Source organism: Oreochromis aureus, linkage group 2 (genome assembly GCF_013358895.1).
Source record: "Oreochromis aureus strain Israel breed Guangdong linkage group 2, ZZ_aureus, whole genome shotgun sequence".
NCBI classification, from domain to species: domain Eukaryota; kingdom Metazoa; phylum Chordata; class Actinopteri; order Cichliformes; family Cichlidae; genus Oreochromis; species Oreochromis aureus.
In genome coordinates, this window is record NC_052943.1 from 4,259,950 (window position 1) to 4,282,899 (window position 22,950).

At 40.1% G+C, this 22,950-nt stretch overlaps 2 protein-coding genes across 3 annotated transcripts; one reads left to right on the forward strand and one right to left on the reverse strand.

The window, feature by feature from the left end:
* Positions 1-1,795: 1,795 nt before the first annotated feature.
* cab39l1 (calcium binding protein 39, like 1) lies at positions 1,796-10,731 on the reverse strand. Its single transcript, XM_031751454.2, has 9 exons — positions 10,355-10,731; positions 9,657-9,804; positions 9,395-9,559; positions 9,085-9,203; positions 6,004-6,172; positions 5,857-5,916; positions 5,709-5,774; positions 5,470-5,613; positions 1,796-4,860 (listed from the first exon to the last, which is right to left on the reverse strand). Exons 2-9 carry the CDS (start codon positions 9,771-9,773, stop codon positions 4,669-4,671), a joined length of 1,032 nt encoding a protein of 343 aa, XP_031607314.1. The 5' UTR covers positions 9,774-9,804; positions 10,355-10,731; the 3' UTR covers positions 1,796-4,668.
* On the forward strand, positions 10,111-21,219 carry phf6 (PHD finger protein 6). Of its 2 annotated transcripts, none has more exons than XM_031751451.2 (11): positions 10,111-10,364; positions 15,551-15,714; positions 16,029-16,130; positions 17,473-17,606; positions 17,800-17,846; positions 18,067-18,227; positions 18,328-18,471; positions 18,555-18,659; positions 18,752-18,885; positions 20,114-20,243; positions 20,374-21,219. In XM_031751451.2, exons 1-10 carry the CDS (start codon positions 10,358-10,360, stop codon positions 20,241-20,243), a joined length of 1,128 nt encoding a protein of 375 aa, XP_031607311.1. In that variant the 5' UTR covers positions 10,111-10,357; the 3' UTR covers positions 20,374-21,219. The 2 variants fall into 2 exon arrangements, with proteins under 2 accessions (XP_031607311.1, XP_031607312.1); XM_031751452.2 differs by lacking the exon at positions 10,111-10,364 and adding an exon at positions 13,382-13,535.
* The last annotated feature ends 1,731 nt before the right edge of the window (positions 21,220-22,950 follow it).

Genomic DNA, 22,950 nt, shown 5'->3' on the forward strand with positions numbered 1-22,950 from the left:
GTATTGATACCAACGATGGTATTGGTATCGGATAGATACTTTGTTTCTATCCTCTGAATCAGTGTCGATAATTCTAAATCAGAAGCTGATTGCAAACTGATGATGATTCATCTCATAAATCACGATACTACTGCCCACTCCGCTTGCGATACACCCTGCGCTTTTACTTAGAGTCAGCTTGAAGAACGCATGCAGATGTGGACATAATTATTAGCCCTGCTATGAATTTTAAAGTTTTTATCAAAAAACAGAGATTTTGAACGTAGCATTTTTAAACAAACTAGTTTTCTTTAGAAGGCATAAATTATTTGTATTTGCACACAATAACAGAATTATTCCAGAAAAATAAAATGACCAAGCTCAATATTATTATCTCAGCTGAAAAACGGCTCTTTTTATTGGGCCATAACACAAACTGGTGCTGAGCAAAGAGTGAGATAATGCACACTGGAAGCATCCTTTGGTACATCAAAGATGTGCAACTCAAAGAACACTGTTCCCACAGTGAAACACGGTGGTGGGAGGATCATGATGTGGGGATGCTTCAGTGTGTCTCAAACTGGGAATCTCATCAAGGTGGAAGGAATCACAAACAAAGAAGGTTTATGTGAAGATTTTAAAAGAAAACCTCGAGCAGTCAGAAACCAACCTGGGTCTGGGTCGTCTCTTTATCTTCAACAACGACCCAAAACATGTTGCTCCTGGTGAAGAACTACCTCCAGAAGACCAAAGTGAACGTTCCTGACTGGCCGGCACAAATCCCTGACTTGAATCCCACTGAAAAGCTCCGTGTTGAACTGAAGACCAGGATCCATGCTGGAAGACCATGAAATCTGGAGGAGCTTGAGAGATTCTTTGAAGAAGAATGAGCTGGAATTGTTCAGGATAAGCTGTTTTGAAAGGCTGTGTTAAAAATTTGCTCTGTGTAACAGCACTTACAAAACAGCCAACAAGCTCTGGGTGGAAGATGCCCTCTTTTGTCCCAGGAGCTGAGAGGAGTGACACCCAGTGCGGTCTTCTGCTGCTGTAGCCCATCTGCTTGCTTTGTGCATTTAGAGATGCTCTTCTGCGTACCTTGGTATGTAATGAGCCGTTAGTTTAGTTACTGTTGCCTTCCCATCAGCTCAAAGCAGCCTGTCCAATCTCTGCTGACCTCTGGTGTCAACAACACATTTTCACACAGAGAACTGCTGCTCACTGGATATTTCCTCTTTTTCAGGAAATTGTCTGTGAACCCTAACGACGATGTTTGTAGGAAGATTCCAGCAGGATCAGCAATTTCTGAAATACTCAGATCAGCCCGTCTGGTACCACAACATTGCCATGTTCAGAGTCAACGTTTCTTTCCCACTTTGAACTTCGAGCAGGTTGTCTTGACCATGTCAATATGCTAATGAGTTGCTCTCATGTGATTGGGTGATTAGAAATTTGTGTCAATAACCAGTTTCCTTCAAACATTATCACAAAACTGGAGGCCATATCACTCAAGCATTCTGTGTTCTGAGACATCAGGAAAAATTAATTATGAGGCTGCTCCTTAACTTTATGCATAAATAATTAACTGTTTGCTACAAAGTTATTAGTTCCTGAGGTTTTATTGATTTGCACCCTTATTATAAATATCATACATTCAGACTTCCTAAAAATCTGGCGTAACTTCACGAGTTTTATTTTCTAAGATGATTCAAGTTTTGCTGTGACAGATCAACTAGTAAGTAACTACCACACTCTGTATCACCCTACACATTCATGTGTAATAATTGTTTAGGCATCAAAAACAATGCAAAACAAAACATTGCAATAACATTTTATTTTCATGAATGCTTTCACACTTCATTTATCCTTTATAAAGTTATGTACACATAATTTGCACCCGAAGAAAATAAAATATCCAGTGTGGAAAGGTAAAGACAGAAAAGAAGGCAACAGAGTCAAAAAAAAGTAAAGCACAATAACCCAGAAAAGTTTAATTCATTTCATACATACTATTGATTTTAAGGAATTTAAATTTGTGACTACATATTGCCAGTGACTCGTATATTCATAACAGGAGGTAGGGTTAAAGAAACTTGAAATGCTTTGTTTGTACAACACAAGGTGCCAACTGTTGCTAACAGCACCCCCTAGTGGGATGGCTGCGCACAACACGTCCTTCTAAAAGTGCATGTCATGACTGGGGCCAAATTTCAAAAGTCTGCATACAAATTTATACAACCAATATTTTTTTTCCTCCTTCCATTAAAAAAACAAAAACAAAACGTAAACAGTTTTAATTATTACTGATAACAGACTTTTTGTCCTCAGTAAATCTATACGTCTGACCGCATGGAGACATTAGTAATGACCACTGTGTATATGGGTTATACCCAATGTGTTCTCACAGTTTTAATTTGTTTTACAGTTTCTAAACTGATGACATGACAATGCACTGTGTGTAGGACTTCAGTTTATCTATGCATCATGTACCACATTCACAGCAAGTTTAGCAAATTATTTAATGGCTCCTGAAAGTCCTCACTCTTTGTGACTGTCTCATGAAGTGGAGCAAAGAATGATCAAGCCAAATCAACCCAGCTGAAAACTACACTGTCTGATGCCTACTACAGATCTCTTAAAATATATTTACACTCCCAAGGTTTATATATAAGCAAGTATCGCAGTTAGTAATAAACCTGCTCTACGCATGAACCCGAGAAATTAACTGCTAATGTATTTGGGACCTGAAATTAACATTTTGTAATTAATTTTTTACATTTTTTAAACCCTTTTCATATCAGCTTTGGTTTAAAACAAATTAGAAATTGAAAGGATCAATCACGATCCATGAAATGTCTTTAAATAAGGCAAAAATTCATTACAAGGTACCACACTGCAATTCATTATGAATTAACATTTGTGAGGTACCACACAATGAAAAGTTTAAGTTTAAAAAAAAAAAAAAAAAAGGATCCAGTTTTCCATTGTGAAAACCAGGCTGCAGTTCCTGCTCAAGTCGGAACAAATGTATCACATGTCGGCATTCAAACCAATGCTGTGTGCTTTTGTTTTGGTCAAATGTCAAATTAAATATCTCGTCAAGGAAATTAAAGAAAAAAAAAAACAAAAACAAAAAACACACAGCATCCGCAAACTCAAATCCCATGAGGTATATACACTAACAGTCTGCACAGACAACGCATTCTGAAACGCTGCAACATCAGCCACTAAAACAACAACAGCAGAAATAAGGCAATTATTTCAACTGAGCTCTGGTGATGCACGTGAGGAATAAAGTCAGTGCTCATCATCCAAAAATCTCATGTGGATCAGTGCATGTGGTTATCCTGACAATATGGTGACATCTGATGGGACCTACTGTTCTGATGCTTTGCAGGCATGTTGTTATGCACTGTGTCACTGTTATAATCATATCAAAAAAAAGAGCAAATCTAACATTTTACCGTCTCCTTAAGCAGTTTGTCTCTTCTGTATTAAAGTGAATGATGGTGTGGTTAGGAGTTCGCATCTGTGTGGTTTCTGAGGTGAAATGTCATTTTGTTTTAGTAAATATTTCAGTCTTCAGACTAATCAAGTCCAGTGTAGCAGTGAAATTACCCAGGGAGAAACACGACCCCAATTAACATTATTATAAAAGTCTGTGGTTCAATAACACACCGTGCTCTGATATGAATATAACAGGTGTAACAGTGTAACATTTTTATGATTTTTTGTTAATTTGTTGCCATCAGTTTTAGAACGTGAAGAAGAAATGAGGTGCTTCCAGCGAGATCAATCGGTGTATCCTGGCTGTCCGCGTTAGCTGTGAACGGATGGGCTGGTAGCCTGCAGCGTTATCTGATGCCTTGTTTCTATTTCAGTCATGTAAGCGTCGCTGAGCACAGCCTGAAAAATCACAGTACAATTAATTGATTCCTCTATGGTTTTGATTTTCTCTTCCTGTGACAGCTAATGCATTGGCTAGTGCAGCACTGCGGGGTCGTTTCTGACCAGCGTAATCGCGTGCGCTCCAACGAAAGCCTGAAAACTGCGCAACAATTGCCAAATGTTACTACTACGAGCTGACCTGCCCAATATGAGCCGACCTGCCAGTCTTCTAAAGCTGGATTTCTAAAGACAGTCCCTGTACAAAGAACAGCTTTCCAACAAAAAAAAAAAAGGAGGCAATAAACCAAACCTAAGCAATGAGAATAAGCATCATTCGAAAAGAAGAGTTACTGGAGGCTTTAAATGTTTTAGAATAAAAGAGACATTAGAAAAATAATATATTTACCTCTCAACCTTTCAATCTCTAAAGCATGTACAAGTTCTGGAAAATGACCTCAGTGCTCGAGCTGGTTGTGAATTTCCATGTATGTGGAAAAGTAACAGCTTAAGGTCCAACATTAGAAGAAGGAACCAAAAGGCATTTGGTTATCACTAAATAAGAAGCACTGCGGTTTAAATAACAGTTCTTGGCCCACTCAGGTTGCTGGATGGAAAGAACCTCCACATCCACACTAAGCCAGAAAGTGAAGGAAGTAATCTTAACGTTTCCTATTTTTTATACTTAGTATTAAATTTTAATGATGCATGTTTTTATTTATTTTTGTTTTTTCCTCTTGAACCACCACCTCTAAAATCGACCACCTGACAGAGCAGTTGTCCCATTATTAGCATGGGACGACTGCATTAAGCTTCCTCGGACGCTGTGGGTCTCTTCAGGTCTTTGATTTGCTTGATCAGATAGTTTTTCTCATCGCAGAACTGCTCATCCTCAGATCTATCCGTCTGGAAGTTGCCAAGGAACTCCACGAGCTTGGTCTGGTTCTTCAGAAGGATGTCCATCACGGGCTGAGTCTTGTTGGGGTTTGCAACAAATACCTTTGGAAAGATTACGTAAAAGGTTTAAGTACCATTCATGGATGCAATGCACAGAGTCCAGTGAATCAACTTTTAGCCAAAGTCTTGCACTGCAGCTGCGACGGTAGTTCTTGTTCTGCTCTGATCATGAACCAGTTCTCCTCCTGCTGCAGGTTCTGATTAGGTTCAGTGATCCTTCAGCTTGCAGCAGATCTCCAGAGCAGATCAAGGACACCTTCGCCAGCTGTAGTCCAACACGATGGAGTTGGAGTCCTCCTGACTGACCAACTGCTGGACAGGAGACTCTTTGGAGAAGCAGCTGAATGATACTAAAGACTGGCAAAACAGAAAGCTAGCCAAATATCCAGCTAGCAGTGAAAACATGAGAGGTGAAGCTGTTAGCAGCAACCAAACGTTTAAATAAGAGAAATCACAATGACTCAGCCTGACTAAACAAAACCTTTGTTTGGGGAACACAAACTGCTTTGGCAAGTTTCTTCCTTCAGCTCAAACAAGTCTTTAAAAACCGCATTCAATATTACCCCAACTTAAGGTGGCAGGTACGTGGGGTTTTCATGACACACTTCAGATTTTTTAAAGAGTGGATTTTGAGAAATATTTTTTGCGCACCTTGAAGACGTGGAATGCTTCAAACTGGATGTTTCGGCTGTTATCTCTCAGCATGTTCATCATCAGCTTCAAGTTCTCTGCCCGACTGATGTACCTCGTCATGACAGTGAAGTTGTGCCTATCCAGAAGAAGTTCACCTAGGAGCTAATAAATAAATAAATAAATAAATATGAGTTTACTGAATCAGTCCACAAACTTGTCAGTTAAACTTAAGACTGAGCAGGAGCGGGAGGATGTACCTTCAAAGACTGCCGTTTTGTGACGTAGTTCTCAGAGTGCAGAAGTTTTTCATACTCTGTAAACACCTGATACAAATTTCAAGAGTAAGTTAGGTAAAGAATGAGCGGTTTTTCCAATTAAATATCAAAACCACTCAAGAAAGCTCACTCTGTCATAATTATTCTCCAGGAAGTCTGCACACATAATCTTGTGTCTCGTGAGAAGATCCTGATGGGGAATAGAAGAGGCCAAGATATCAGCTGGGAAAAGTCAGGATGTTAATCTTGCCATTAAAAAGAAAATATATTAGTGTACCTTGAATGAGGCAAAAGCATCTGAGGCGATGTCAAAGGTTGAGAGCTCCACATAATGGAAGAAGCAGAAGAAGTCTTCAGAGAAAAGCACTATCCTCGCCAAAGGCTCGTGACGCAGGCACTCTCTCAGCATCATCCCACAGTTAAGAGCCACTTCTGGAGCCTCGTATCTGCACAGGTTCATACATGTCAGGTCCAAGTGACGGTGAACTCATCACCAGTTATACAACTTTCACTCGAGATGTATAATCACATCCTCAACACTTTCACTGTTAGTTTGACATCAACTCTGTGTTTCCATAGATGAAGGAACGAGATCCTCGCAAAAATAAACAAATGGATTAAACTAAGGCAGAACGTGAGTACAGCAGCAGCGATCTACACGCAGAGAAGTCGTCAATCACTCAGTGACACTGAGAATTAAACTAGGGTAAAACTTATGGAACAGTAAATTGCCAAAATATTTTTTATATTTTTAAAAGAGCCTGCTGAATTTGATAATTGAGGAATGTGTTAGAGATCCTTAAAACACATAAATAAATAAAAAAGTGTTACATCTGGTCCAAACCAAGTCTGCTGAATGTATCCTGTATCCTCCATAGGTCACTACCCTGAAACCAGATCTTCGCATTTTGGAGCACTTATGTACTCGTCTAAAGATGACCAATAAACAGTGATTTTAAATCAGTTGTGTTCATTAATTATGAAAAACTTTGGGAGAAAACTATGTTTTGTTAAGTGTGAATGGAAAGTCTGAACCACTGCAATTTGCTTACTTGGCAGGGAGAGGAGCACAGGATGCAAAGCTTGTTATACTCATTTAAGCAGGTAGAAAAATGGCAAGAGTACACCGAGCTTTTGTTTGAGAACTGTTTATACAACATCACACCAGTAACTTCTAATAAAAAGGTTGCTGTGTGCTTTCAAAGGGTCTCATTAACACTCTCAGTCTTTATTATTTACAGTAGTGGACGCTGCACTATTTCTTAGTGTGATATATTCTTGGGCTTAAATCAAGGAGCTGCAAAGAATGCATTATAAGCCCTCTCATCAATCTGTTAAAGAGACATTATTCAGATAAAGGAAAACTTAAGTTACCTACCAGTCTGAAGGTAAGGATTTTGTAGTTGATCACGACGGACCTTGTAATAGCATGCGTTATCACACTGCTCTCTGCTGCTACAGGTTAGTTATGAACTCAGAAGAAAGACTTTTACCAACAGCTGGAACACAAACTACCGTCACTGCTGACTTTGATTAATCCAACCTGTCGCAGACTTCTTCAGACAGAGACTTACATAAACTTGGATTTTATAAACATTTCAAACTGTAATAGATGTGAAATGATACAGCAAAGTGAATGAGAACAACCTTACCACAGATGTGAAAGGCGTTTTGTGATTTTCGAGAGGTCTGTGCACCCATCTGGCCATTAAATGCACACAAACTGTGCCTTTCGAATTTTGTGCTAAGATGAGGAACTACCCAGATGTTCATGCTTTGTCCTCTGTGACATGTACAATCATTTATTTAATAAACAATCGTTTTTGAGGTCTTAATGAGCTTGGGCAGTGCAAGACTGTGAAACAGAAGGAAAGCAGTTTGTCTCATATAAACCTTTTTTTTCTTCGCCCCTTCATGTTGTTGCTCTTTAAAGCATTCTCATGTTTCTTAACAAAAGCAGGGCAACTCAAGATACTGGAGCGAGACATGTGAGCCTACTGGTTCATGTGAAGGGCATGCATTCAGATTCTTGCTGTATTAAAAGCTGTGGCTTTTTACATGGAATAGTGGCCGGGGTGCCATTCATACATGAAGCTGGCATGTTCAGATGTCTCTGATGAGCAGAGAGGAGTGAACATCTGAAAGAGGCTTTGAATAGGTGACGTGTGGGAACAGTTATACAAATATTTTGGTGCCATTTCTCATGATCCCCAGGTTTATTGTGACCACAGAGGGAAAAAATAATCAGTTTCTCCACAGCCTAAATACTTTTTTTTTTTTGCCAGTTCTGTTACCCACTGTCCACTTTTTTGTGAGTCTACACAGTTTTTTTCCTTTTATCTGTTGGTTTAATGGTAAACAGTAGAAGCAGCCTGAACAGTATTATTATTAAAAGTTGTTCACAAGCTCATCAGTGAACCAAAAAAAGAAAAAAAGATTTTTTTATGAAAGCAGGAAGTGTTTTGGCTGAACGTGGTCTTGTAAGTGAGCTGCCTCTGCAGCCATCAGGGTGTCGTAATGTTTTACCTCTTTGGACAATCTTTCCCTCTGCAATCATAGTACAAAATCCTCTGTGTAGTTTATATCCTATTAGTATTTTTTTTATTCATATATTTCTATTTTAATGCATCTCCTTCCACATTATTGCCCATCCGTTTGTATGAATGTTCCTGTGTTTTGTGTACAACAAACCGCTCCAAACTAATTGCCCCTAGTGGGATCAATGAAGTTGTTTGGTATAATTTTGGGTTGAACATGACATTTCTAGGTCTCATTTTCCACGGTGAGGTATTGTTTTCCTGTGCAAAAAGTACACAATCTCCCTACGCACAACAAGGGAGTTCATTAGCAGTGTAACAAACCAAGACATCAACATTAAATGTCAGGTTTTGATGTCTGCCTCTCATAAACAAACCAAATCTTCCTCTTTATAGTTGTGACATTCAACCGGATAAGATGGCATTCGATCCACCAAACAGCAGCCGGAGCATGCAGCTGGTCTCTGAGTGAGCAGGATGACTCAGTTTTTCAGAGCTGTAAAACTAGCACTGTACTTTTTGCTTTATCCATCCATCTACATGTGTAGCTCACATGTGAGCAAGTTCATGCTTGTTCCTTTGGGAGTTGTTGAAACTCATACTGGCTAATACAGAAGACTGCAAGGCATGTTAAAGGAAGGTATTTGTACCTAAAAAGCAAAAGCCAAATGCTTTTTATTTCATGCTAATGATTTGTTTGTTTGTTTATGAGGCTCTAATGGTGGATCTGTTGTTAATGCATGTAAATGGACAAAGAACAGTCAAACTGAACATCAAATCACCAAACACTGAGTTTCTCTACACTGAAAATATGAACTTACCCTTTGAGAAGCATGAAGAGGATCTGTGGGTGTGTAGAAATGTATTCTACCGTGGGCGTGCGGGTGCCAATCTGACGTCTCACAATATTGCTGAACAAATGGACCACATCCTTCTTCCCCTGCACAGTAACAACCACTCAGACTGGGTGCTGATATGCACAGTTTTTTGGGGGTTTTTTTGCTTTGGGCATAGACGTTCAAATCAGGCATGCAAACACACACTCCCCCTGATCATTCAATGTGTGCACCAACCAATCAATACTTTAAACTCATAAAGTCAGTGCAGAAAGAAGGTATTTTTTCCTCCTACCTCGAAATCAATCTTCTGTAGGTTTGCAATGAGAGAAATTAGAAGGTTGGTGTTGTACAGCTCCTGTGCAAGCTGAGCCACTGCTTCAGTTTGAGGCTCCTTGTCACCTGTTCCACAAAGTACTTCCTTCAGTGAGGCAAGATTTTTGGACACCTCCTCTGCAACCTTAATAACATGATGGGGGGAAAAAGTATGATCAGCTGCTGCTCAGTTATTGCAACTTTTAACATTCATACCATCCTAATAGAAATCCACAGCTGACCTTTTCACACTTCTTGCTGTCACCAGCATCCAGCTTTTCCATGTATGCAACATGGTCCTTCAGACTCTTCACTATCTCAGCTGGGTTCTTCTGAGACTTTCCAAACGGAAAAGGCATGGCTGAAGACAGGTAATCCAAGACCAGATCTCTGATGAAACATAACACTGGTTTTTAAATTGTGCAAATAAACCTATTCGACTTCCTGCACCTCTGTGCATCAGGAAATCGCTAACAAAAAAAAAACTTCACCTGATGAGCTACACATGAGTGAGTTATGGCGTTTGACTAAAGACAGAAGCTCATAAGGAAGAGAATAAAGTTTAAAGTAACTCACAACGCTCCTTCACGTTAGTCGGAAAAAAAGGCTAGCAACTTTTCGTACTTAACGTTTCTTACGTCGAGTTTAGAGTGAATTCAATATATTAGTCTATATTCGTCCACTTTCAAACTAAGCTGGGCCAACTGAACAGTAGAAGTCAAGCTTTCTAACCAAAACAAGGATGTCACGGAGAACAGGACGTCAAAATGTCAACGTTGCAGCATGCTCATCGGCAAAGTTGAGCTAGCTTGTGACCTAGTTAGCTATAGCTAGAAACAAGGCAACTACCAACAGGACGCAGTTAGAGAACGACGGTTGTGGGGAAACACACGCACAAAACACCCTGCTGAAATATTTACTTCAGGCTGTCTACACTCACCGAATGAAGGGTAGGTTTGAACTTCAAAGACGCTCGGGGACCAAAGGTGAGCTAGCGGGCTAGCGAGTCGTCTCCACTTTCAGTATCCACTGTAAGGTTACTTTGAAAAAGTCTGTAACGTTGTCTGACAGCTGTAGCTACCTAACGTCCCCTAACTGTAGCTACAACTTCCTCAAACTAGAGACATTCATAGCAGTGATATTTGACGTAAATTTCACTTCTAGTGACCCCTGTCATCGAACTTGCTAGCTTCCTAGTTATTACAGAGTGACTTGCTGCTGGGCTTGCCCGTCTGTCAACTTCATTTCCCTGTTCTTTTCTGCCGAAACACCCGTCCTCTTCTCATCCCGGGGACAATGGGCGGTCATGTTTTGCTGTGTAATATGACTGACACCAATTTTATCCTATCACTTTTGCGCGATGTGGGCACGCCCTCTGCCCCACTACGGGTGCGCATGTTTCACAAAGTTACATACTAATGAGGGGGAGTATGCTGCAGACTTCAAGGGAAGCCACTCTACCGGACAGCCCGTTAATAGAAATCAAGTGCATCTAAATTCTCGGGAAGAGATAAGCCATTAGTTGAGAAATAGTTCGTTTTATCTGTGGTTATGAAATCTAAACGTTGTAAAATCGGCCAGAATAAGAAACAGGATTAGTTTTTTTCTCTTTCATCTAATCGCCTTTTGGTGATTTCTTTGTAGAGTCACAAGAAAATTCAGTATCCAATAGCAACATCTGTAAAACACATTTCACTAGACATTATCAAAGCAAGCAATTTCTAACACACATATGGACCACAAAAAGTTCCTCAACGTGAATAGTTACCAAAGTCTTTAATGTATATCCACTTACCATCACTTAATAACGGATGACAGGCATAATGGGTTGACTCTCTTCTGTATTCTCCAACTACATGTTGTCCAGATTTGTGATAACAACCACACTACATTAACAAATACTGCATAAAAGCTTTTTACTTGCATAGAAATTAGTGAAACTTTGAATGTCATTTAAGGGAACATATGAACACTTCACCGTCAAAGCTCTTCTTTGGATGTTGGCTGCGTTTTGCTCCATTCTCTGCCGGGGTGATCCCACATTGCTTCAGTAATGGTATATAATAGTAATGTTGAAGTCCAGGCTAAATTTAGACCTTGCAACTGTAATTTCATAAGTTATACTTTTCCTACTGATAAAGGTCTCCTTGATATTCATATCACACTAAAATAATAAAGTAATACGTAAATAATTAAATTAAATACTGTGGAAATTTCTGGGATTTTTTTATAGAACTTTTTCTGTAATTTTACACATTTATGACTTCATTATTTTGTTTATTACCGTTCAGGTCATGTAGAAAAACTGAGACATACTCTTGAAATTGCACTTTTTTATATTAAGATATCTCAGGGTTTAAATGCAAGTTACATTTCTTTAGAGTGACAGAAAGGGGAGTTTTACAGGACCGCCCCACTTAAGATCAAAGTAGGTTGCATGTGTCCCATGACATAAAATGAGTTTGACATCACTGGTTTAAACTTTTCCTACTCAGGAGCCCACCATGATGTTGACATGCATTTTTAACATATCCCAGGCTGTGGTGCCTTTGAGGTCCATTATTGTCCCAGTGCCTAAAAACTCAGCTGTGATTGAGCTTGTATTGAGCCCCTTACTGTGCACACTACTCACACGTGATTGTTCAGCAAAGTATCCGGGCAATCATATTGTGGCGTTTACAGACGATCCAGCTGTTGCAATCAATGATGAGTCAATGTGGAGGAGAGACGTGGAAGAACTTGTTGGCTGGTGTGATGCAAACAATTTGTGGGAAATTTGGGGAAGATAAAAGTGATTGTGGTGGTAGGAGGAGACCTTACATCCTTCAATCCCTCCTCATTAGAGGAAAAGCTGTGGTGACCACAGTCAAATACCTGACTCTGCATATACCCAACAACCTCAAACGGACCACAAAACAGCCAGTATTATTAAGACGACTGTTTTGTATGATGAGGAGGTTGATACATGCTTGGCCTTGGTGCAGCTGTGCTGACTTCCTTTCAGCATTGTGTGGTGGAGAGTATCCTGACATCTTCTATGATTGTTTGGTATAGCAACTATTCTGAGTTGACAAGAAGTCAGCACAACAACAGCAGCTTCAATTGTTTAAGGGATATTTTTATGAACAGATACAGAACCATTCACTGGACATCATGAGAGACCCCTTCCACCAGCCCATAAACTGAGGTTCATAAACTCAGTGCCGTAAGTTCTCCTCTGTACTTTATTAGTTTATGTATGTGTTTTTATTACTATGTAGTTTTTAGGTTATTATAAAGTGTTATTTTAGCAGTTTATTTTTTATAGTTTATAAATTCTATTAATTCTTTTTATATTTTTATCTATCTATCTATCTATCTATCTATCTATCTATCTATCTATCTATCTATCTATCTATCTATCTATCTATCTATCTATCTATCTATCATTTAATGTGTGTCACGGGGACCAAACTTAGATCCATCTGTAATTACATAAATGTAATTACATTACAAAGTGTAAATGGCATTTATTTACAAGTCCTTCTTTGATGGTCTCATGTGCCCCGATGACCACTCAGTGTGGACTGTGATTATATTCAAGTGATCTAGAAAATGTGATAACGTACAAGGTTTAGACTCACTTATCTTTGTAGCAATTTTACAACATGAAAGAAATTCAATTAAATCAAATGGACCGCTTTTTCTCAGAAGAGACATTTATTTTTGATAATTTAAGACAAAAATCCCCAAAATATGACAACATGGGCTGATTTTAGCCAATACAACAACGACTTATATTTAAATTAAAATCAGTACTAGCTTTTACTAAACCTGCATGCCCGGCCATTGTTCTGCTCCGCTTTTAGGAAAGATAAACTTCAAAATTAAAGCCATTTCAATTGGGTCTTTTTGAAAAACACTTTTGCTATTTTTTTTACGCCTGACACGTAAGTTTGTCGTCATGACTTTTATTGTGAAAGCCAGACCCGGAAGTCCTGCCGCCGTGGACATTTTAGCTAGCTTGGTGCTATTGCGAAAAGCACACGATCACTTCTGAAGGACGGAAAGAAACACAGCCGCTGGCCGGAGCACTTTTCCTTCTTTTGTACCGTTTCAGCGCGATAAGATTACATTAACAGGTAAGCTACGAGCTGTGAATCCACGGCTGGATGATACCCGCTGTGTTTTATGGCCTGTTGTCGTTTCAGGCCGTATTGCTTGCGTACAAGCCGAGCTGCTCGCTTTTCACAGGGATACATCACGTATGGCGCTCTTTACTTCGAAACGGTTCGCAAAGACCCGCGCCTGTCATGATAATTTCCCACATTTAAAGGGAAATATTCTCAGTTTTTCGACTTCCAGTGAAACCATAATGTCGAAGAGTCACATTTTCCTACAACCGACCTTTATTTCTCTGCATGAAAAGGCCTTGGGAGGAACATTTCGCGGCGCTGAGATGTTCGTAGTAAAATGTTTTCAGTTATAGCTAGTTTAGTGGAGAAAGAGTCACACACCCCCTTTAATTCAAAAGTTTGTGGGAGAAATTTGAGTCGCTTCTTATGTTTCGCCCCTTCTCGTCAAAAATCCCCCCACAACTATCGTCGTGTAGTGCAAGATTGCGATGTGAGAGCGATTCAGAGAGCAGCAGATGTTGAAATATAGTCTTTTTGGTGTTATTTGCTCGGCCAGTATTGTGTGTTTGCACGCTGAGCTCCGTTGCTGGAGCCGCCGCAGTGAAATCCTGGCCCTGCTGTCATGGCTGTAATGGCTCTATCAAGGCGTCGCAGCGCACTGCTATTGTGATTTTTTTTCTTTTCTTTCTTTCTCTAATATCTAAATTAAAAACACCTAGTTTCGTTTTTGGATTGATTATATATTTTTCGTTTTCCTTTGGTTTTTTTGTTTTTTTTCTTTAAAGAGTGTGTGCAGAGCACTATGACAGCGGACACTGTGAAAATAACAGCACACGTTTGGAGGTTTGTTCCACCTATGCACTCTGAAGAATACACTAACGGATTTGTTTGAATTTTAATAAAATTTAGATTGATACATAATTAAGATGTGCATTAAAAATTTAGCTGGAATTGAATCAAAAACAATACGAAACTTGAAATCATTCAAACTCCAGGTAATACCTGTGTACTGACTAGTCATCACAAATAAAACTGCATATTTCCCCTTGAATAGTAGTGGGGGGGTTTTGTGAAGGGACAGCAGCAAGTTGTTGCAGATGAGATGTGGGAGAATAGTGGTGCAGGATGTATAAGCAAAATAAGAAACATTGTTGCATCACTGGCTGAAAAGAAAATCTCATGGGGGGTTGTCTGCTATGGAGGACATTATAATTAAAAGTACTCCGGGTTGCATCGGATGTGCTTCACCAGCTTCTGCTGATTTCCCTTCCTTTTTAATCTTATCTAGTCTTTGGATGACTGGTAAAGGTTCCCTGCGTTCTCACAATATGGCCTTCACCCATGACACTTTTCAATAGAATTTTATATTTGACCACCTTCTTCACACACAAAAACTGTAGGTGCTTGTTACTTTTTTTCCCCTCTCCATTCAGCAGTTAGAAAAAAAAATCCACATGTCCTGTTAGAATAAACCTTATGAGTATCTGAAGTTGGAAAAACTGAAGTGAAATTGGAAATCTTACCAACTGCCCGTGGGCCCCCCCGTGTGTGATCCATTCCTGACTTTGCCAAGCAGCACTTAAAGCAGGCACGGAGCTGCTCTGTTGTGACTTCCCCCCTCTGTTTTGAAGTTACTTGAAGGTAGTAGTTGAAAGTTTTGTTTCCAGCTGTTTCTGGAAAAGAGTTTCTCATGGCTCCTTTCCAAAGCAACTTACGTGTTATTTCACTTAAGTGAGGGCGTGGGGTTGGGGGTGTGTGAGTCCAAGAATGTGGTTTATGCTTAAATATCCAAACTGTAAGTGATGTTTGTATTCATCACTCACTTTTTGCCTACGTTGGCAGTGAGTATCTACTATCTTGTAGTTTCTAGTTTATGAGCGGTGATTAAACTCCATGTAGACCAATGCATCATAGTGGACATTTCCTTTGATTGCGTCCCTTTTAAAAGAGTCTACAAGCTTTTGCAAGTCAAATTGATCTTGCTTTTCTTACTTTTTTTTTCTCTTCCTTTTCTAAATTAGATTCACAAACACAAAAGCCTTTGGCCATGTCGGGACAGAGGAAAGGAGCCGCAGCAGCAGCACGGCTACCCAAATGTGCCTTCTGCAGAACCAACCGGGACAAGGAGTGTGGGCAGCTGCTGGTGTCTGACAGCCAGAAGGTGGCAGCCCACCATAAGTGCATGGTGAGGAAGCCGCGTTGTTCTCAGCTTTTCAGCCCGGGATCCGTCATCCAAGCTGCCTACTTTGCAGCCCTCTGCCACATGAGCAGAATAGTGAACAGCTCATGTGTGTTTTTGTTTTTATTTCTTCATGCAGTTGTGAAATGAAATGATTCTTCTCCATTAAATGATCTAATGACCTCGTGGAAAACTGTATATCAGCAGTAGTTAAGGGGAATAATGCCAGAGATGTTCTGTATATCAAATTCATTCTTATATAAATGCTACGTAAATGAATTTCTCATTATTTTATTTCTTCTTTTTTCTGTCCTCTTCAGCTTTTCTCTTCAGCCCTCGTCACATCACATTCAGACAGTGAAAACATCGGAGGATTTTCCATCGAGGATGTGAAAAAAGAGATCAAGAGGGGAAATAAACTGGTGAGTACCTTCTGTTGTGCTCAGGTCAGCAGACAGGCTGCATCCATGGGTTAGCACTGCTGCCAAATTTTCAGTTCAGAGACTGTTCTTTTAGCATCTGAAAGCAGTCAGGGAATGATTCAAGGGAATGACCCTGAGCGCATTTCTCTTTGAGGAAACGCTGCAAATCTGTGGCTGTACAATACCTGCTCCTAAGTAATAGTTACTAATGCCAAAAGGTACTCATGGTTTTTACTGCTTTTGCTACAATAATAATAATAATAATCATTATAATAATGGTGTCTCACCTTTTAAGCTGTGTGTGTTTATGTAACTATGCAAGTTTGCTACAGAGGACTGAGGTTGATACCAGCTGCTATTATTACATTATATCCTCTTTCTTGGCATCTTTAAGTGGGAAATGTCAGCTGTTCTCATCCAATAAAAGATCTAAAGCTGCTTGTGCTTCTTGCTTCATCTGACATACTGTTAAATAAGAAGATGGCTTTTCCAGGATGCTATCAAAACCGGTTTTGTGTGTGTCAGTGTGCCACTGAATGCTAATGGGATGCACTGCAGCGGTCTGTAAGTGTGTGCTTGCACTATTCTGTATTTCCTGTATATAAGTGTGAGAGGGGTGTCACACTGAAATGCAGCTTATTTCCAAATGAGAATTGATCTGCAGAGCATTATGCATTGTGTATTAATGAGTTTCACATGTTGTATTTGAGTTATTTAATAATTGTTTTTGTTACATCATCACTTAGTAGAGAGTAAAAAAATGCAGCATTTAAAGTTGTGTGTTTGCAAACATTTTATTTTGTTTCCCAAACCTTTCTGCAGATTTTCATTCACTTCATTGATTCATCTTTTGGAATCAGCTCATATTTCTGACTTTAAAACGTTAAATCCCTTCCTTTAGAAGGCAGGTCTTATTTGACCAGTAACTAAACATTTGGTGTATGATCATAAACAACAAAGCATTCTTACATTTTGGAAGCTGGGAAAAAAATGACTAAAAATATTCATCAGTTTTGAAAAACAACGCTTGCTGATCAGTTCAGTGTTCATCTACAGACGGTATGTTATCAGCTGCTCTAAGCTTCCTGTGCTGGTTTTCTTTTCAATTGTATCACATTATTTTCCTTTTGGTGTAACCTTCCCTGCTGATTTTAATTTGTTCTTCTCTTGAATCAGTCAACAGTGTCCCACTGGGACGTGTTTTTAATATTTTCGTATGACCCACCAGACGCGTGATATTTGGAGCGATCATTTCTCAGGTCCACGTATGAATGGGTTACTAATTGGCAACTGTTTTGAATAGGCGTACAAAATAATGTCGCTGCATCTGCTGTTGTTGCAGATGTGTTCTTCTTGTCACCGACCGGGTGCGACCATCGGCTGCGATGTGAAGACGTGCCGGAGGACGTATCACTATTACTGTGCTGTTAAGGACAAAGCCCAGATCAAAGAGAATCCCTCACAAGGGATTTACCTGTAAGACTCTTTTACGTTCGGATGCTGCTGAGCATTACTGTACAATAAACAGTCATACACCCGGCCATTTATTAACTATAGCTGCACAGCTGGGGGAGGAGCAGCATTGGGGGGAGGTCATTAATCTCAACCATTTGTCACTCATATTCAGTCCTGGGTTCTTTTAACTGAACTGTTTTATTTCTGATTGTAGCGTTTACTGCCGCAAACACAGGGATGCTTCCCAGGATGGCATTCAAGGTAAAGTTTACTTTAACATCAGTCACACTGCTACTACTTAACCACAACGCTGTCTCAAGGTGACATTTATCATTTAATCTGTGCAACAACAGCCATTGTTAGCACTATTCTCATTTAAAACTCTAATCTGTTTTATCGTCAAAACGCTTCCACTTGCATGTGTCTTTGAGTTGTTGCGAAGTTTACATTTGTGAAGCCCGATTCATTGCTTTGTCATTAGATGAAGAGGGAGCTGTGGCCGAGGATTCAGACTCGTCGCCTCCACAAAGCAGGGGCAGGGGAAGGTTTGAGAAGGGGAGGGCCAAGGCGGGATCTCGCGGCCAGTCAGAAGACACACGCTCTACCTCGTCACAGGCTGCAGATGAGGAGAGCTCCTCTCACGTACGGCATCGCTCAGAGTCGCTAACACAATACGAGATTCTCTTGAATGGTGTCTGTGCTGGGTGTGAATTTTAGCTGACGTGCCATTTTTGGTTTTTAGCGGGACAGGTCACCTCTCCGGACCAGCCCTGGAGACAGCGGCCAGCGCTGCGGCTTTTGCCATGCTGGTGAGGAAGAGAATGAAACAAGAGGCATGCTTCATACGGATAACTCCAAAAAAGTGGCCGCACACTACAAATGCATGGTGAGAATTCCCGTTCAGAGAGTAATCTGTGGATGTGCTTTTAAAGTACCACCGGCCTACATTTAATCTCTGATCTGTTTCAGCTTTTTTCATCGGGGACGGTACAGCTGACCACTACGTCACGGGCCGAATTTGGAAACTTTGATGTGAAAACTGTCATCCAGGAAATCAAAAGAGGCAAACGAATGGTGGGGACACGAAACAAATAGCTGTTTAAGTGTTTGCATCTAAAATTCGTTCTGACAGAGTTGTGGATTGTGTTGGGTTTTTTTGCCCCCAGAAATGCACACTGTGTACTCAGCTGGGTGCTACCATTGGGTGTGAAATCAAAGCATGTGTGAAGACCTACCACTACCACTGCGGCCTGCAGGACAAAGCCAAGTATATTGAAAACATGGCGCGTGGGATTTACAAGTGAGCAAAATTTCTCTATTTTAACTTCTCTGTTTTTGTGTCCTAAACTGCTTAATTATATATTTATTGCACAGTTGTGGTCTCATTATAGTGACAGTAATTGTTAACACACAATCACTTGTTTTATATGTGATCATCAAGAGCATTGCAATTATTCTTGTAACTCAGTTACTGAAGTGAATACTGGATCACAAAGATAATTAATGGTTGTCTCAGTGATGTGTAGGGATTTGAATTCGAGCACCTTCTGGTATATATTATATTGATTATCGTAATCCTGCCCCCAATTTTGTGATCACGACTATGGAGGTGAGGTAGAAAAATTGTGCTCTTAAGACTTTTTATTAATTTTTTAGTGTTGTCACAAAGCATCGAGTGTATCGTCAAAGGAGAATTCCTTCCTTGCTTATTTCCCCTTAAATGTTTTTGTTGCTCGTTCAGTACAAGTGTGTGTTTCAGGAAGACGCGTCTTTTGATCCAGCAGGATGCACACAGTCACCTCTTTCACGATGTTCGGTACATACCCGATGGTCTGCCAGACGGAGTGCCTTGATAGTTATGTTAGGGTCAATTTGAGGAGCAACAAGCCACAACAGTCAGCTGGCAGGCTGCCCCGGTTCTGTAATGCAGTTAGCAAAGCGGCTGTTGCCAGGCGGCTAATTTCTGAGTTTGTTATCAGTCAGACTGGAAAACAAAATGTTAATATGAGTCATTACTTTTTTCTTTTTCTTTTTTTTGAAAGCTGTGGTGAGCTCATGCAGGTTGTCCTGATAAACACCATTCACATGCTGTTTTGAATGACTCCTCATTTTTCTCCTCTCCAGCAGAGGTGAAGAGTGCAGTGACGGAGGTTGCAAACCACTAAAGACTTCAGGCTGAAATACAGCAAAATGGTTCTTTTTAAGGTTGCTGTGAATGGTTTACAGCTGTGATAGCTACATTATATGGACCAAAGCACTGCTCTATCTACACATTACACCTACAGGAGCTGCTGTGAAGCTCCCAGTGTACAGTGTTTGTGCTGATGTTAGTGCGAGAGGAAACTTGGAGCTCTGCAGTAATGAAATCAGAATAGCGTTGGCGGCTAGTTCAGCATTGACTCTGTGGTTTTCCACTTTCCTGGCCTATTCATCACCCTAAAAAAAAAAACTAATTTCCATAACTTACAAACACTGTTTTTTTGTTTTTTTTTTGTTTGTTTCTTTGTTTGTTTGGGTTTTTTTTTAAGGCTATACTGTAAGAACCACAGTGGCAATGAGGAGAGAGATGAGGAGGATGAGGAACGAGAGAATCGCAGTAGAGAGAGAGCAGCAATCGACCACAGAGGAACACCATCAACACAAGTGAATGGCAACTAAGTACGTCACTGCTCCTCTGGTTGTGCACAAAGAACAAAGTGTAAAAATGTCCGCTTTTAAAGCCGATCATTTAATAAAAGTGGAATCGCCATCATTAACCAAACTTTCCTTATGATTTTTGCTTTTTTAGGGCAGGTTCAATTTTAACAGGTTTGGCCCAGTTGGTGTGACGTAGGAAGAAAACCCGAAGAGCGCAAGACCTCGGAGAGAGATTTTTTGTTTTGTTTTTCTTTATACTAAACCTTAGCCTACTCACAAAGTTGTGGTCTACAAGCTCCCAAAGTGTTTCACATGGACAGGATGCCTCCAGTGTGCACCAGATGTCTTCTTCATGAAACCCTTTTTTTAAGAGTTGAACAGGATGACCGGTGGTACTCGGCAGTGCACTGGACTGCAAAAGCATCATAACAAGCCAAGGCTATTCTTTCCCAAGTTTCAGCTATTGAACCAATTTTGAAAAACACATGTTAATGTCGGGGAAAGGAGATGATGAACTGATCTTCTGATTGTCACTCACTGCCCATGTTGCCACAAATGACATGACCCACACTTGTTGAACGTCAAAGCGTTGTTTCCTCTTCCCTAGCTTCTAAAGGACTCACTTTTAAGAGGGGTCTGTTTGTTACTAGTGTCGATGACGTCGTGCAGTTTGATTACCTTGTTTCTGTAATCGCGTCTTAAGAATACTCTTTTCATGTTAGCCTTTCTTTCTTGATATGTAATATTTTGCTACTGTATTATCATCATGAGTACTTTTGAATATCTGGATTTCAGACAGTCACAATTACAAGTTTTGCCAGCATGCACTTGGATTTTCCCACTGTTAAAGGTGGCATTTTTTTATTTAGCTGCTAAAGGGCCAAGTAGAGCCCTTTAGAGGAGTTGGCTTGACTTTGTTTGATGTACTGTTACTTGTATCTCTACAAATGTATCCATGAATGATTGGAATAGAAAATATTTTTATTTTACACTTTTACTGAGTGAATCGAGTCTTTGTTTTAAAAGTGCGTCTGAAGAGTAGTAGAAACTAGGAGCCCTACACGTGGCCAGTTAGAGTATTAAAAGTGAGTTTTAAAAGTTTAAATGTGACACGCTAGCTGTGGGAACATGCAGGTACAGTTAGGCCTGTATGTTGTTACAGAGTGATGCAACATTTGTTGTTTTAGCTATTTACCAAAAAACACTGTATTGATGTGCGCTGTTTTTCAAAAGGCCAAAAGTTATTGTACTGTTGATTCAAAGCTGTTCCACAGACAGGGGTAGTCTGTCCCCTGATTACATAGATTAGGCTGGTGAAAGGGCTGTTGTATTTGGAGTTGTTTCTGGGACCAACATGAGCTGAAAAAGTTGTCAGTGCAAGTGAAATGTAGCCATCCTTATGCTACAATAGCCTATACACTCACAGGCCAACAGGTACACCTGTTCGACTGCTCAACACAAATATCTAAACCACCAATCACAGGCAGCAACTTGGGCAGTGTATTTAGGCATGCCCATGTGGTTAAGACAATCTGCTGAAGTTCAAACTAACTATCAGAGGAACGATGATTTAAGTGACTTGAAACGTGGCGTGGTTCTCAGTGCCAGACAGGCTGATATGAGTATTTTCAATATCTGCTCATTTACTGGGACTTTCTCACACAACCATCTCTCAGGTTTACAGAAAGCAGGACGTAAAAGGGGAAGAAAAAAAACATCAGTTCTCTTGGCAAAAATGCTGTGTTGATGCAAGACGTCAGACTAACTCTGATTGCAGATGTGCTACAGCAGCAGAAGACCACACCAGCCGAGAACACAAATCTGACGTTACATTTCACATGGACTCGCCAAAATTGGACAGAAGTTTGGAAAAATGTTGCCTGATCTAATGAGTTGATTTCTGCTGTTACGATCTGTTGGAAGGGTCTGAGTTAAGTGTAACCAACATGAATTCATCCTGTCTTGTTACAGCAGTTCAGGGTGGGGGTATAACAGTGTGGGGGATATTTTGGGCCACACTTTAGGCATCTTAGTACCAATTGAGCATCATTTACATGCCACAGCCCACCTTACTATTATTGCTGACCTTGTACATCCCTTTATGAACACAGTGTAGCCATTTTCTGATGGCTGTTTCCAGCAGGATATTACACTGTGTCACAAAGCTCACACAATCTTAAACTGGTTTCTTGAACATGAAAATGAGCTCACTGTACTCAAATAGCCTCCATAGCAGTCAGATATCAATCCAGTAGAGCACCTTTGAGGTGTTATGGAACAGAGATTCACACCATTCATGTACCACTGACAAATCTGCAGCAGCAGTGTCGTCATGTCAATATGGACCAAAATCTCTCGAGAAATATTTCCAGCAGCTTGTTGAAGAACCCAGTAGTAGTGATTACAAGATCCTTTCCATGGAAAATAAAAACCCCATAACATCAAGCCAAGTAAAGAATAGTCTCTACGAGGTAAGTGTATCATAAAGAGAGACTGCCGTGAGTGGAAATCCACAGTGTTCACCAGATGTTATAAACAAATCATCAGTCTGAGGATTAGAAAAGCCAGATTAAACTTGGCTAAAAAACAACAACTCAAGAAGTCCAAACAGCTCTGAAACGGCACAAATAAAACTCAAATCAGCCTGTAACAGACAGAGAAATGATGGCAGTGTGAGGAATGAGCATGGATGGCTTCAAATGGATTGGGTCCGTGGTGTTTATTGATG

Excerpts from the sequence above, each read along its gene's own strand:
- cab39l1 (XM_031751454.2), bottom strand. The coding sequence starts at position 9,773 with ATGCCTTTTCCGTTTGGAAAGTCTCAGAAGAACCCAGCTGAGATAGTG. Across the intron at positions 5,917-6,003 it reads ATGCTTTTGCCTCATTCAAG|GATCTTCTCACGAGACACAA; the intron begins GTACACTAATAT and ends ATTCCCCATCAG. Across the intron at positions 4,861-5,469 it reads AAGCATTCCACGTCTTCAAG|GTATTTGTTGCAAACCCCAA; the intron begins GTGCGCAAAAAA and ends ATCTTTCCAAAG.
- phf6 (XM_031751451.2), top strand. Across the intron at positions 17,847-18,066 it reads TTCCCAGGATGGCATTCAAG|ATGAAGAGGGAGCTGTGGCC; the intron begins GTAAAGTTTACT and ends CTTTGTCATTAG. Across the intron at positions 18,660-18,751 it reads TCAAAAGAGGCAAACGAATG|AAATGCACACTGTGTACTCA; the intron begins GTGGGGACACGA and ends TTTTGCCCCCAG.